The sequence below is a fragment of the Ambystoma mexicanum genome, chromosome 3p (genome assembly GCF_040938575.1).
Source record: "Ambystoma mexicanum isolate Mex_15411 chromosome 3p, UKY_AmexF1_1, whole genome shotgun sequence".
In the NCBI taxonomy this organism is placed as follows: Eukaryota; Metazoa; Chordata; class Amphibia; order Caudata; family Ambystomatidae; genus Ambystoma; species Ambystoma mexicanum.
Genome location: NC_090925.1, coordinates 246590516 through 246602978, shown reverse-complemented (window position 1 = coordinate 246602978; position 12463 = coordinate 246590516). Strand labels below are relative to the sequence as shown.

The following is a 12463-nucleotide window of genomic DNA, read 5'->3' as shown; positions in this document are numbered from 1 at the left end:
GCATTCAAAGAAAGAAAGAACAAACGTTTGGAACCTGCACATTCTTCAGAGGGCCAGTTACCAAACCAACTATTTCACAAGTAAATACTTTTTTAACACTGGTTATACTTTTCAAGACCAAATCCTTTTCTTAGCCAGTCCTTACCTAGTCTATTGCATGAGTTCTCTCGGAGGCAGAAGAGGGACCCTAGTGGTCTAGGTGCCAGCTGTAGGCAGGTTGAGATGGAGCTCAGTTGCAGGAAATGTCAGAGTGCCTTAGGAAGTCTCTTCAAAACAAGTAAGTAGTTCACTTTAGAGTTAGAGTCCAGGGGCTTCAGAGAAGTCATCTTAGAGGGATTCCAGCATTGGACCTGGACAAACTGGACTCTCAATCACATGAATCACCCCCAAAGCTTCACAGGAATTACAATAGGCTTAAGGTAAGTAATACCCCAGCCAACACAGTACCTCAACACAGAAGAAGAATTTGCAGCAGGACGTCTTCAGGATCTGCAGCCAAATACTGAGTCAACAAATTCCTTGTCGTGAAGACTGAAGACCGGAAACTGGAAGGGAATTTGCAGCAGGGATCAGCAGGGAAAACTTCAGGCAAAGGTTTATTCGTGGCTGGATGCTGTTTTGTGGTTTTGGCACCCTTTTCAGGAGTCAGGAGGAGAATGAATATCGCTGGTCGGGTTCTTGTCGCTAATCTGGTCCAGCACTCTGGTGAGGTTGACTTCAAGAATTCAAATCAAGTCTTTGGCGGTCCAGAAGAATTCCACCAAAGTTTCAGCGCAATTCGGAAGACTGTGCACCGCGGAATGGCTTGAGGTGCCAGGTTTTGGGGTATTGCACCCCGGCAAGATCACAGCAGGCCAAGGGATGGCTCAAAATGCAGGTCTTCTTGAGAGTAGTTGGTCTCACCAGACCCTGGGTCGGGTGTTGTCCTTTCTGGGATCCACAGGCCACTTTGAAGGGTTAACGTCAGGCTTGGGTTACACAGCAGGCTCTCCCGTCACTGGAAATTGCTACAGATGTCGTTTATTCACCTTCTTCTTCCGTTTCAGCTCCAGTGGTCGACTTGTCAGCAGCTTCCAGCTTGTTTTTATCAGAAACTACAGCACAACATCTGCATCCTCTCACTGCATTTTACAGCAATGGGCAGTCTGGCTGTCCATTCAGGACAGCCAGCCCCCACTGGGAGTTGGTTCCTTTCAGGCAAGGTGAAAGACAAAGGGCTTTAGAGTTGTGTACTCGTCCCTCGCTTCCTGCCTTTCCAGACACTCTGGAGCCTGGGTGGGGAATCCAAAGGGTTCCTGCCAAAGACAAAACTTCCACTGAGGCCATTCCTGTCTAGAATGGCAGGGCAATACCTCAAACAGCAAGCACACACAAAATGACAAGAAAAGGAGCCCACCATTTTAGCAAAATGGTGGCCCTTCTGTGCATTACGGAGGTTGAATTAACAGCCTCGCAGTAATGGTGACTAAAAGTCATAAAAGTAGTTACACTGCCACTAGCCATTCAAGTACACTTGCAATTGTAGCAAAATGTTACCAGGTAAGTAAGAAAGGGGATACAATGTATACCCCCCAGTCAGCACTCCACATAAGGTGGGATGCTGGCTCACTAATACAAAATGTAAAGGGGATGACATTTCCTCTTTACTGCTTGTGAACAGTAGTTCTCCCAAGTATAAGAAAGAGAAATTAACAGGGGATGCCAAAGGGGCAACCCAGCCTAAACCCAAACGTTCTAGGCAACTAGAACGTCAACCATACACTATGGAGACATAAAAACGTCACCCGTAAAAGGAGCAAAAGAGTAGGTGAGAGGAGGAAAAAGATTCCCTGTCAACTAGGGACAGGGTACAATAATTACCAAGTCAAAGCAAAAGGTTCTAGGGTTGACACAGGTCAGGAAGATGTCATAATTATGAAAATGTTACAGAACACTAACTTCGCTAGCAAGTAAGAACTTTTCAGACTTGTTGTAATTACAAGACAGACACCTTATCTTTTAAAGGCCTTCCCTATTCTAGGGCAAGAGTTTTCTCAAAAGCAGAAGAGGGACCCTAGTGATCTAGGAGCCAGTTGTAGGCAGGTTAGGGTAGGGTTCAGTTGTAGGAAAGTCAGTGTGCCATAGGATATCTCTTCGAAAGAGTAAGTATTCACGCTAGAGTTAGTTGAAGGTGTTCAAGGACTTCACAGAAGACTTCCTATAGGCGTTCCAGCGTTAGGTCTAGGCGATTGGTGCAAACTCCCAAACACATGTATCACCCACTCAGCCACACAAGATCAACACTATACCTGAGGGTAAGTATTACCCAGGCCAACACAGTACCTCAGCTAGTAAGAGTTTGGAGATGGTTGTCTCCCGTGGTAGCTGCACAGGACCTGGTCCCTGGATTCGTGGTCTGTAGATGGAAGAAATAGACACTGGAAGGGAACTGGCAACAGCAGTCGACGGGGGAGGCTTCCAACAAAGAATTCTTTAAGGCTTCTAGCGGCTCTGCAGTTTTGGTGCCATTTTATAGGTACCTGATGAACTTATATCACTGGTCAGATTCTCTTCACTAATCTGGTCCTGCATTCTGGTTAGGGGACTTCAAAGATTCGGATCATGTCTCTGGAGGTCCAGCAGGAATCCACCATATTTTCGTCAGGAATCTGACTTCGGAACACCATGCACCGCACACTGGATGAAGGTCCCTGGGTTTGCAGCCCAGCAAGGTCGCAGCTCATCAAGGGATAGCTCGAAATGCAGATCTTCCTGGGACTAGTGGCTCTCACCACTGGCGTAACAGGGGCCCCCGCACGCCCTGCGGTGCGAGGGGGGCCCGCGACCACATGTTCTGGAAGGGGGCCCCACTTGGAATAAAAAAATAAAAAATATATATATATTTTTTACATTTTCTTTTTGAATTCACTCTGCATTTCTAAAGAAATGATTTCTGTAACAGAAATCATTTCTTTATGAAGGCAGAGTAAATACAAAAAGTCCGGTGGCTACCCCCACCCCATGACATGAAGACCCTAGGCTGGAGGCCGCCATGTCATGGGGTGCGGGAAGCCCTATGACTTCAAAAATAAATAGTTTCTTTTTGAAGTCACTCTGCCTTCATAAAGAAATTATTTCCGTTATGGTTCAGTCCTTAACGGAAATAATTTCTTTATGAAGTCAGTGACTTCAAAAAGAAACAATGGGCCTCATTACGAGCATGGTGGTAGCTGTGCCTAAATGGCACGACTATCGCCATGCTCTCTACCGGCCCCGCCTCCCGCGATTGGGCAATAACCGGCCCATTACAAGATGAATGGGCCGGTAATTGCCCATTCGTGGGTGGCGGTATTGCCGGGCTCCCGATACCCATTCTGCCCAATAGGGCAGAATGGGGGTGGGGAGCATGGTTGCGACGGCACCGTTGATAACTGTGCTGGCGCAATTACAAGTTATGCTCGCGGGTGCTGCACAGCCCGTCAGGTAAGACCTGGCGGGCTGTCAGGAACCCGAGAACAGAACTCGTAATGCAGTGGGACGGTATGAACGGTGCCAGTGCCTTACCGGCACCGTTCATACCATCATCGCCAGGATCCTAATGAGGCCCAATGTATTATGGCTCCCCTCAACCCATGACGTGTGTGCGTGTGAGTGTACGGTGAAAGGATGCACACTGAAATGTATGGGTGGCTGCCTGGGTGTGCCTGTATGGTGAGTGTCCACACTTAAATGTATAGGTGACAGCCTGTGTGAGTGTATGGTGAAAGGTGCACACAAATGTATGGGTGGTTGGGTGTGCCTGGGTGTGCCTGTATGGTGAAAGGGTGCACACTTAAATATATGGATGGCTGTGTGTGCGTGTCTATATATGGTGAATGGTGTGTGTGCTTGTGTTCAGGGGCGCAACAAAACCTACATTTCAGGGGGGCTAACTTTTCAAATGTTGGGAGAGGTGCTAACTTCACGTGTGGTGGGGAGGAGCAAACTTGTTTGTGTGGGGTCATCTAACTTCTTTACGTATTTTAATGACTATTCTAGTGTAGCTTCAATGTTACAAGCAGTTACCTCTCTCCTTTAGGTCTGAAAGCACCCACTTATGGGCTGCTGTGAGAATGACTGGTCTCCTGTTTCTGCTCTACCCTTCCAATCACTCCCCTGGCATGCAAGTACTAAACCCATATCACAATTTCAATTGCTTAAAAAATGTGGCATTTCAATGCAGATACTAACAGTGAAATGATGTACATTAGTAGTTGCTGGGCCGGGCCCTTGTTAATGGCAAAACCCAGGTGCCGTTTAACATCTGTGTCCTTTTCTGTCCGACAGCTGCTCTGAAGGTCAGCCAGGTCAAGTCAACATAGCCCACAATTTTAGGGAGGGACGGGGGGGTGTAGTGCTGAAGCCCAGTCAGCTCAATGGTGTTGCACCACTACTACTTGTGTTTAATGCCTTGATTAATTATTGGTAATCTTCTTTACACCTAGCCCTATTCTTCCTCATCCCAGTACTTGGGTATGAGGCAGTACTTGTGTTTGAGGCACTATGCCTCATACACAAGTACTGGGATAAGGTAGAGGTACATGAAGGTAATGCCTGACTTAGCTACCTGTAATCTTCATTACTCCCTGTCCCACTCTTCCTCCAGTACTTACCAGTGAGGCAAGGAGCCTCATACGTAAGCACTGGGACAAGGAAGAGGGACGTGGAGGTAATTCTGGGCCAATGAGCTGATTTTGGAGGTTGGGGTAGGGGGTGGGAGGGAGAAGGGATGTGTGGGGGGTGGGGTTGTGCAATAAATCATAATGGTCGTCCATGTCCATGCTAAGCAGGCATATGTGGTATTAGTGGCTAGCGAGGCATTTTGGTGCAGCCAGTCTAGTCATTCCTCAGTTTGGTATGACTTTTATTTAACTCTGCATTTCTGATAAAGCAGTCCTGCTAAGTGTAATTACATGGCTAGACTGGCATTTGGATTCTGCCAGACTAGCTGTTTATTTTTACTGCGGCACTGTATATTTTTCTGGGCATCGTGATAAAATGATATGTTATGATATGATAGGTCATATGTAACGCACCTGTACACAAGTGTTTTTAGGCACAACAAGACAAGAGAAGGAAAACTGAGGGAGGACAAGACAAATGATTTTACTAAGCCTTATGTCATTCAGATCGTGCGAGAACGAGAAGGGGAAAGGGAGGGGGGGTGCAAGGGAGAGTGGAGGGGTAAACAGGGAAGCAATGCTCTGAGTAAGTGCCGCCAGGCCAGCGCGACTCTGGGTAGTGCACGGGGATTGTAGGGTTACAACTACAGCCCCTAACTGCATGGTAGGCCTAGAGGCAGTGCAAGGGTGACTAATCAAGAAAGAGCCTGGACTCAGTGAGACAGAGGGTAGCCAAGCAACCAGTTGGTACAGCGGACAGGTAGGTCAGCAGGGAAGGTAGAGAGAGAAAGCAGAGAAGAGGAACGTTTTGAGCTGCTTCAAGAACTTCAGGTGGACCGGCTCAAGTTTGGGAGGGTCAGAGAGGCTATTTCAGAGGGAGGTGCCTGCAGGGCAGAATGATCTACCCCCTCACTCTCTGCCTGGAGAAGTATATAATCCTTAGGGCTCGAGAAGGAAGGTATTTTGGAATATAGCGTTGGATGTAGTGCAGATACCCGCCCCAGAAAGCCTTGTGGACAATGAAAAGGGTCTTGAACTTGATCCTTGCAGCCACCGAGAGCCAGTGGAGAGATTTCATGGCTGGAGAGATGGACTTATCCTTGGCCTCAAGCCTATGGACTCTGTCCTATTCTGGATTAGTTGCAGAGGGTGGAGAGTAGAGGAAGGCAGATTGAGAAAGTGGCTGTTGCAGTAGTCCAGCCTAGAGCAAAAACCAGAGCTCTGGAGACAGTGAGCTTCTGGGGGAAAGTGAGAAATGGAAGAGTCCCTTTGAGGAGGTGCAGCTGGTAGTGGGATTTCTTGGCGACGTCCGAGATGTGAGGAGAGAAAGAGAGAGTTGAGTTGAAGATGACACCAGGAATGAGCGAGAGAGGAGAGTAGGTTGAGGGGAGCCTGAATGAAAGCTGAGTGTCATCCACATAACACTGTAAGTTAGAGGAGAAGGTAGAGATCAGGTGGGTCAAAGGGGCCAAGTAGAGGTTGAAAAACCAAGGTGAGAGGATAGAGCCCTGGAGAACGACACATGTAGAGAGAGGTGGCGGAGTGAAAGGGACAAAGTTGGACATGGGAGGGGCGGTCCAAGAGGAAGGAGGTCAGCCACTCCAGGGCCTGATCCATGATGCCCAGGTTCTCACAGAGTCAATTGATCAGGATGGCGTGGTTGACTGTGTCGAAAGCAGAGGAAAGTTCCAGGATGATGAGGACAGAAGGAATGCTGGAATCAAGGTTGGAGATCAGATCTTTACAGGTGTTCAGGAGAGCAGTTTCCGTGCCTCTGGCAGCTCTTAAGCCAGACTGATGGTCATGGAGACAACCAACAGATTCAGTGTGGAGTGTAAGCTGGCAGTTGGCCAGCTTTTCCAAGAATTTGGGAGAGGGGAAAGTTCCAGTGGCAAAAGAATGATTACAGAAATCGGCCAAGACTGGATCGTGTCAATGTGGTCCTTGACGGTTCTGGAGGAGCAGGCGAGCACATGTTTCGATGACACTTCCATAGAAGGGACTTGTCTAGAAACCTTGTCAGGTGTTAGAGAGAAAGAGAAAGGAGGAGGAGAGGGAGAGATGGCCAAAGGGGGGGCGAGCGAGGAAGAGGGAGAAGAAGAGGAGATAGTGGACAGGATGTCCTGAGTTTTAGCAGAGAAGCGAGAGGCCAAAGCCGTACAGAGGGCCTGTTGAGGGAACAGGAGAGGTAGAAACCGCAACAGGATTGGCCAGTTCCTTGCAGATTTTAAAGAGTTTGGCTGTGTTGTTAGAGGCCGTAGAGATGAAGGCTTGAATGTGTGCTCTCTTCTTGATGAGTCTTATTGCTTGGACTGGCATTTTGGTGCAACCAGTCTAGGTATGTCTTAATGTTACTGTAATGTTATTATGTGTCTACACTGGTCTACATTGTGCAGCCAGTTGGACATGTTTTCATTGTGGCATGACATTTTTAATAGCAAAGCATTAATGTTCATGTGCACTGTTGGTGACTTACATGTTTTGGATTGCTGTTACCCTACACAACAATAGCAAACACTGTGGCTTTTTAGTAAATTTTTCTTAGAAAGTGTGCTGCATATTTCATTAAAACACATATTTATATCTTTCTCCTAGTGCAGTGTGTGGCATACCCCTTCAGCAACACGTTTGTGCGTTTTGCGCAAGCGTGGTAATCTAGGGCGGCCCAAAGTGTGGCACAACTCGTGATTTGTTGGGGGGCGGAGGGACTCAGCATGGCTTGCAGGGGGGCCCCTAGAGCTTGTTACGCCACTGGCTCTCACCAGCCTCTTGGTTGGAGTTGTCGTTTTCGGGAGCCGCAGGTAACTTGGAAGGAAGGGTTAAAACAGGCTTTGGTTTCATAGAGGGCTCTCTGGTCACTGGAATTCGTTACAGCCGTCTTTTCTTCAGATTTGGTTCCTGTGTTCGACTGGTCAGCAGCTTCCAGGTTCGGACTATTTATCAGGAACTACAGCATAACGTCTGCAAACTCTCAATGCAGTTTACGGAAAGGGGCAGCTAGTTGTCCAATCAGGACAGCCAGCTCCCCAGTAGGAACTGGTTCCTTCAGAGTTGTGTACTCCTCCCTCAATTCCTCCCTTCACACTCTGGAGTGTCGGCTGTGAATACAAAGGATTCCTGCTGAAGACAAAACTTCATGATCTTTCCTGCCTAGGACAGTAGAAGATAACCCAAGAAACAACAAATGAGAAATGGCGAAACAAGGAGAATGGTGACCCTCTTGTGCATTACCACGGCTGATTTGACAGCCTGCGAGTAATAATGACTAAAAATCATAAAAGTAGTTTCACTGCCACCAGCCAATCAAGTTAACTTGTAATTGTAACAAAAATGCTAACTAGGTATGTGAGAAAGGGGATATATTGTATTTCCCCGGCACTCCACATAAGGTGGGGTGTGCTGGCACACTATATAAAATGTAAAGGAGATGGAAACAGTAGTTTACCCACGTACATTAAAGAGAAATTAAATAGGGAAGCCGAAAAGGCAACCACTGTATTTAAATGCTGTGTGCTGCCATAGTACGTTAGTCAGCCCATATTTTATAGGAAACTGGGGGAATCGCACTGTACTTTTTGGGAAAAGTAGTTCACCCACAAGATAATAAGACATTACAAAGAGAAGCCCAAGGGGGCAACCCAGCCTAAGACCAAAAGTGATAGGGAACTATAAATCCATACACACACTATGGAGAGACATAAAAAGGTCACCCATAAAAAGAGTAAAAGTCTATGTGAGAGAGGAAAAAGATGTCTACTCAGATAGGAACAAGGGGAACACAATGACATCACCCAAGTCCAGCAAAATGTTCTGAGGTTGACACAGGGATGTATCACATTATTGAAAATCTTGCCTAATAATAAATATGAAAATGGGGATGTGTTCCACAAAGGGGTTCAGGGTAACATCTGATTGGCGAGAGCCAAGAGTTTTCTATTACCTCACACAAAACCCTGAGCTGGAATACATCCTGGGCTTTGAAAGCTATCAGTCTATGATTTTAGTTTGTGTATGCCCCGTGCCCTTTTCCACCCCTGTGCAGTCCCTTATGAACTTCAAGTCTCGTCTCCCCCACCTGCCCAAAAAGCCCAAACATACTGAAAAGAAAAAATGATGAATTACTAGTTCCACCATTAATGGAAACGCCTGAGGTCATTTTAGTAAACATTCTGATTTTTCAAGTTTGTGGGCAGCTCCAGAGCCAAACGAATAGTACAGACAAACATTGTCCTACTTCCTTCTCCCTAATGCAAGCCCAATGTCCTCCAGGTGGTGGTGGTGGTGGTAGGATTTGGAAGGTATTCAGAATTTGACTTGAAGTGCGCTATATAACCCTCATTGGACTACTGTATCAATAGACACGTGTATGAAGAAGTGTGCAAACAAACCTTTTGATGAGAGCGCGGCTGATCAAAGGATACAGCTTTTTTCCTAGTGTGATTTTGGTTTTTATCCTTGAAGAGGTATGATGTGGGATCAAATGGTATTTTGTGAACTTAGTGCCTATAGTGTACTGAAGAAACGCAAAATATTTATGGTACTCTGACCGAATCTAAGAAAACAAGATGCAGCGGTAGCGAGAAATTAAGGGCGACCAGACACCCATTGAAGAAAAGAATCCTACAACGTGGATTACCTATAGGAACCCAGTTAAACAACAGATACTTACCTGAGTGAGACCCTGGAAGACACCCCACACCAGGATCCAACGGCCACATCTGACCCATGACAGATGCACTAATAATGAGACACAGGTTACTACAGGGCCTGGAAAGTTATCCAATATGCCCATCTGGAAACCCGAAGATTTCCTCAAGATATCCTTGAAAGGGAGAATCGTAAAGAAATCATATATCTTGCGCAGAATGCAGTAAGATATTACCTGTCCTGAAGAAAGCGGCCATTGACCAGAACCGCTTGACTTCCACTAGGTAGTTTTGGGCTGATGACCCTGACTCCATGACACACTATACTTGTGATAAAAGGGCTTGAATAGATATATAAACACCAAAAAAGCATCTAAGTGACCCACTCAAATAACAAGAAGAGAAACACTTGCACTCATTTTTAGCTATTTATCGACTAATTGGTCGAATCATTTTTACTGATAAGACACACACATTGGAGGCGGGAATATTAAAGAAGAGAACCGACCACCAATAGATGTGCACTTTTTAGCATAGGAAAGTAGTGCGAGAGGAAAGGGAAAGGACTTCTACACTTCATTTGTAGCCGCCACACCAGCGAATTCTAAGGTTTATGTGACAGTTGCATATGTAGAATACCAACACATGGCGAATAAGCTATTGCAAAGGGACATAGACATAGGAATAACCCCCTTTATTTAAAACTTCTGTCGATTGTGTGTTATAGGTACTCTGAGCAAGCAAGGCATTGCAGGTTTTTTTTTTTTGTATTTTACAATTTATGTATCAATACTGATTTTTCTACATACACACACAATTTGCATTGCTTTAAATGGGATAAGAAAGAGTTGATTCATAAGGCAACTTGGATTAAAGTATAATTTTAAAAAAATAATTTCCATTCTTGGTTTTAATAAAGTCTGTTTAATCTGGTTAAACAGGTTTCGGGACAACTAGTTTCCGTTGCGTTACGTACATTTTGTCTTAAGGATTGCAGTGTACATTCCAGAAGGAATCTGGCCTGTATCTTTTACTCTTGGTGATCTTAGTTCCCCTGCGGTATATGGGAAATTTTATTGAGGAATTAATTGGCCCAGAGTTACCACTGAATGCAGATATTAAGCAATCCACATACTTCCTCGGGAACATGTTCATGAACATATCTACTAAAATGCAACTGTTTCGGGCAAAATACTCATAAATAAAAAGCTGAATGCGCTTGCTTTGTTTTTTGTTTGTTTTATTTATTTATAATGCGCACCAGACCCGAAGGTATTAGGCTTTTATTGCGCATTCGGCTTGGTAAAACATAATAGTAGCCCATAATGCGGAAGAGGGCCCTGCTCCCCTAGTTAGACGTTATGGTCTACTAGGGTTGCGGGAAGGCCCCCTGCATACATTAAATGTAAAGCGGGGGACAAATAGAGAAATTCAGAAAAGCTTGAGTTACAAAATGCGGGCAAGTCGGTTCCGCTATTTTGTAACTGGAGCTTTTTGGAATACAATCTTTCAGGGTAGATGCAAATGCAACAGGCAGGCCCTCCAAAACTCGAAACGTGTTGTCAAGATGTTGCTGTTGGCATCACTGCTGCAATAATCTGTTTCCAGTTCATGTTAATCTACATACTGTGTTCAAACGAGTCTTGCAATGTTTTTCATTGTGTTGCTTTTTCCACTTTTTATTTTTTCAGGAAGACGAAAGGTTTGAGCAGGCGAGTGATGTCCGCGCGCAGCTCAAGTTCTTTGAACACCTGGATCATATCGAGAAGCAAAGAAAAGATGAGCAAGAACGGGAAATCCTAATGCGAGCAGCGAAGGCAAGTTCCTGATGGCTCATGAATTCATTTTGGAGAGTGTTTTATTTTCTTTCTTTTGCTGGCATGTGTCGGCATTTCTGAGAGTTCAATAGGATTGTTTTAACTGCGTATCGGTCTTTTTGCTGAGGCTTTTTGTTAAGTAGAATTTCCTTTTTGTGTATAATTCTCCCAAGCACTTTTTGCCGGACTCTTGGATTTTTAAAGTCCTCCTGAGTGAGTGGGACACTTTTTCCAGACTCACTCATTCTTTTACTCTACCTTTGGGAACCTTTTTCAACACTTTTTGTTGCATCTTTTTGGAGTCCTGCTTTCCTCCAACTTTTAAGGCATCTGCAATTTATTATTGCCGCACACAACACTTTCTGTGCAGTGTTGCAGTGAGCTTCTTAAGCTGCCCTTTTCTCTTCCTTGTGATAAACCTCACCAAGGACAGGGGGATATATCCTACCTGACTTTTATTCTGTGGAATCGGCACACCCCACCCTATGTGGAGGGCAGAGGGGATACATGGTATCCCTTTTCTCACTTATCCTGTAACTTTCTAGTTACAGTGGCAAGTTTATCTGAATGGTAGTGGATGATTGTATACCGATTTTGTGAAACGTAAATCGTAAGCTGTATTCACAGCTACGGTAGCCTAAAATGATGCCCATTTCTTTTTGTCAACTCACCAGGACATGTCCTTGCTTCAGCCGCCTTCTGCCGTCCTGGGAGGGGGTGCTCCTTACAAGTCTTCTGTCTTTGCCAGGATTCCATTCTTTGCCAGAAAGCCTGCCAGAGGAGACAGGAAGCTGGGAGGACACAAACTCCTCATCCAGTAGGTCTGCTTGGAACCAGTTCTGACTGGGAGCCTGGCTGTCCTCCTGGGACAGCCACCCCCCAAAGTTTGAATGTAGCATGCCTGCTGATTGGCTGGGTTCCTTTAGGTAAGGCGAGGATCTTGATGCAGAAGCCAGAGTCGACCATTGAATGATCCATTCCAAAGAAGAAAGGACAACACCTGCAGCCACCTCCTGCGACCGCCAGAGCCGACTGAGTGTTCCCTACAGCCCTCTCTTCTGTGCGACAAGGAAGATCCAGACCGGTTGATTTCCTCCTTTCGACTGGTGGGCATAATCTGTCTCGAGACCAGCTACGTTTGGAGCCATCCCACGACGAGCTGCAACCTTCTGGGCCCGCAAACTCCGAATACCTTGGGAACTCTGGCACTGCTGCAGTGCATCGTCTCGTCAAGCATGGTTCTGGCTGCAAACTCGTGGGCATCTGAAACTCCATTCCTCAGCGGAGTCGTGGACTAAGAGAAGAAAGAGGTCTGCCGGACAACAACTGTCGCTGCTACAAAGCCTGTGTTAAGCCTCCA

At 45.9% G+C, this 12463-nt stretch overlaps 1 protein-coding gene across 2 annotated transcripts in view; it reads left to right on the top strand.

Moving 5' to 3' along the window:
• TAF4 (TATA-box binding protein associated factor 4) overlaps positions 1–12463 on the top strand; it is an 809251-nt gene that overhangs the window by 748515 nt on the left and 48273 nt on the right. For both annotated transcript variants that reach the window (XM_069650711.1, XM_069650712.1), the window contains exon 13: positions 10978–11103. In XM_069650711.1, coding sequence (XP_069506812.1) covers positions 10978–11103 — 126 coding nt within the window. The remainder of the gene's footprint in view (positions 1–10977; positions 11104–12463) is intronic.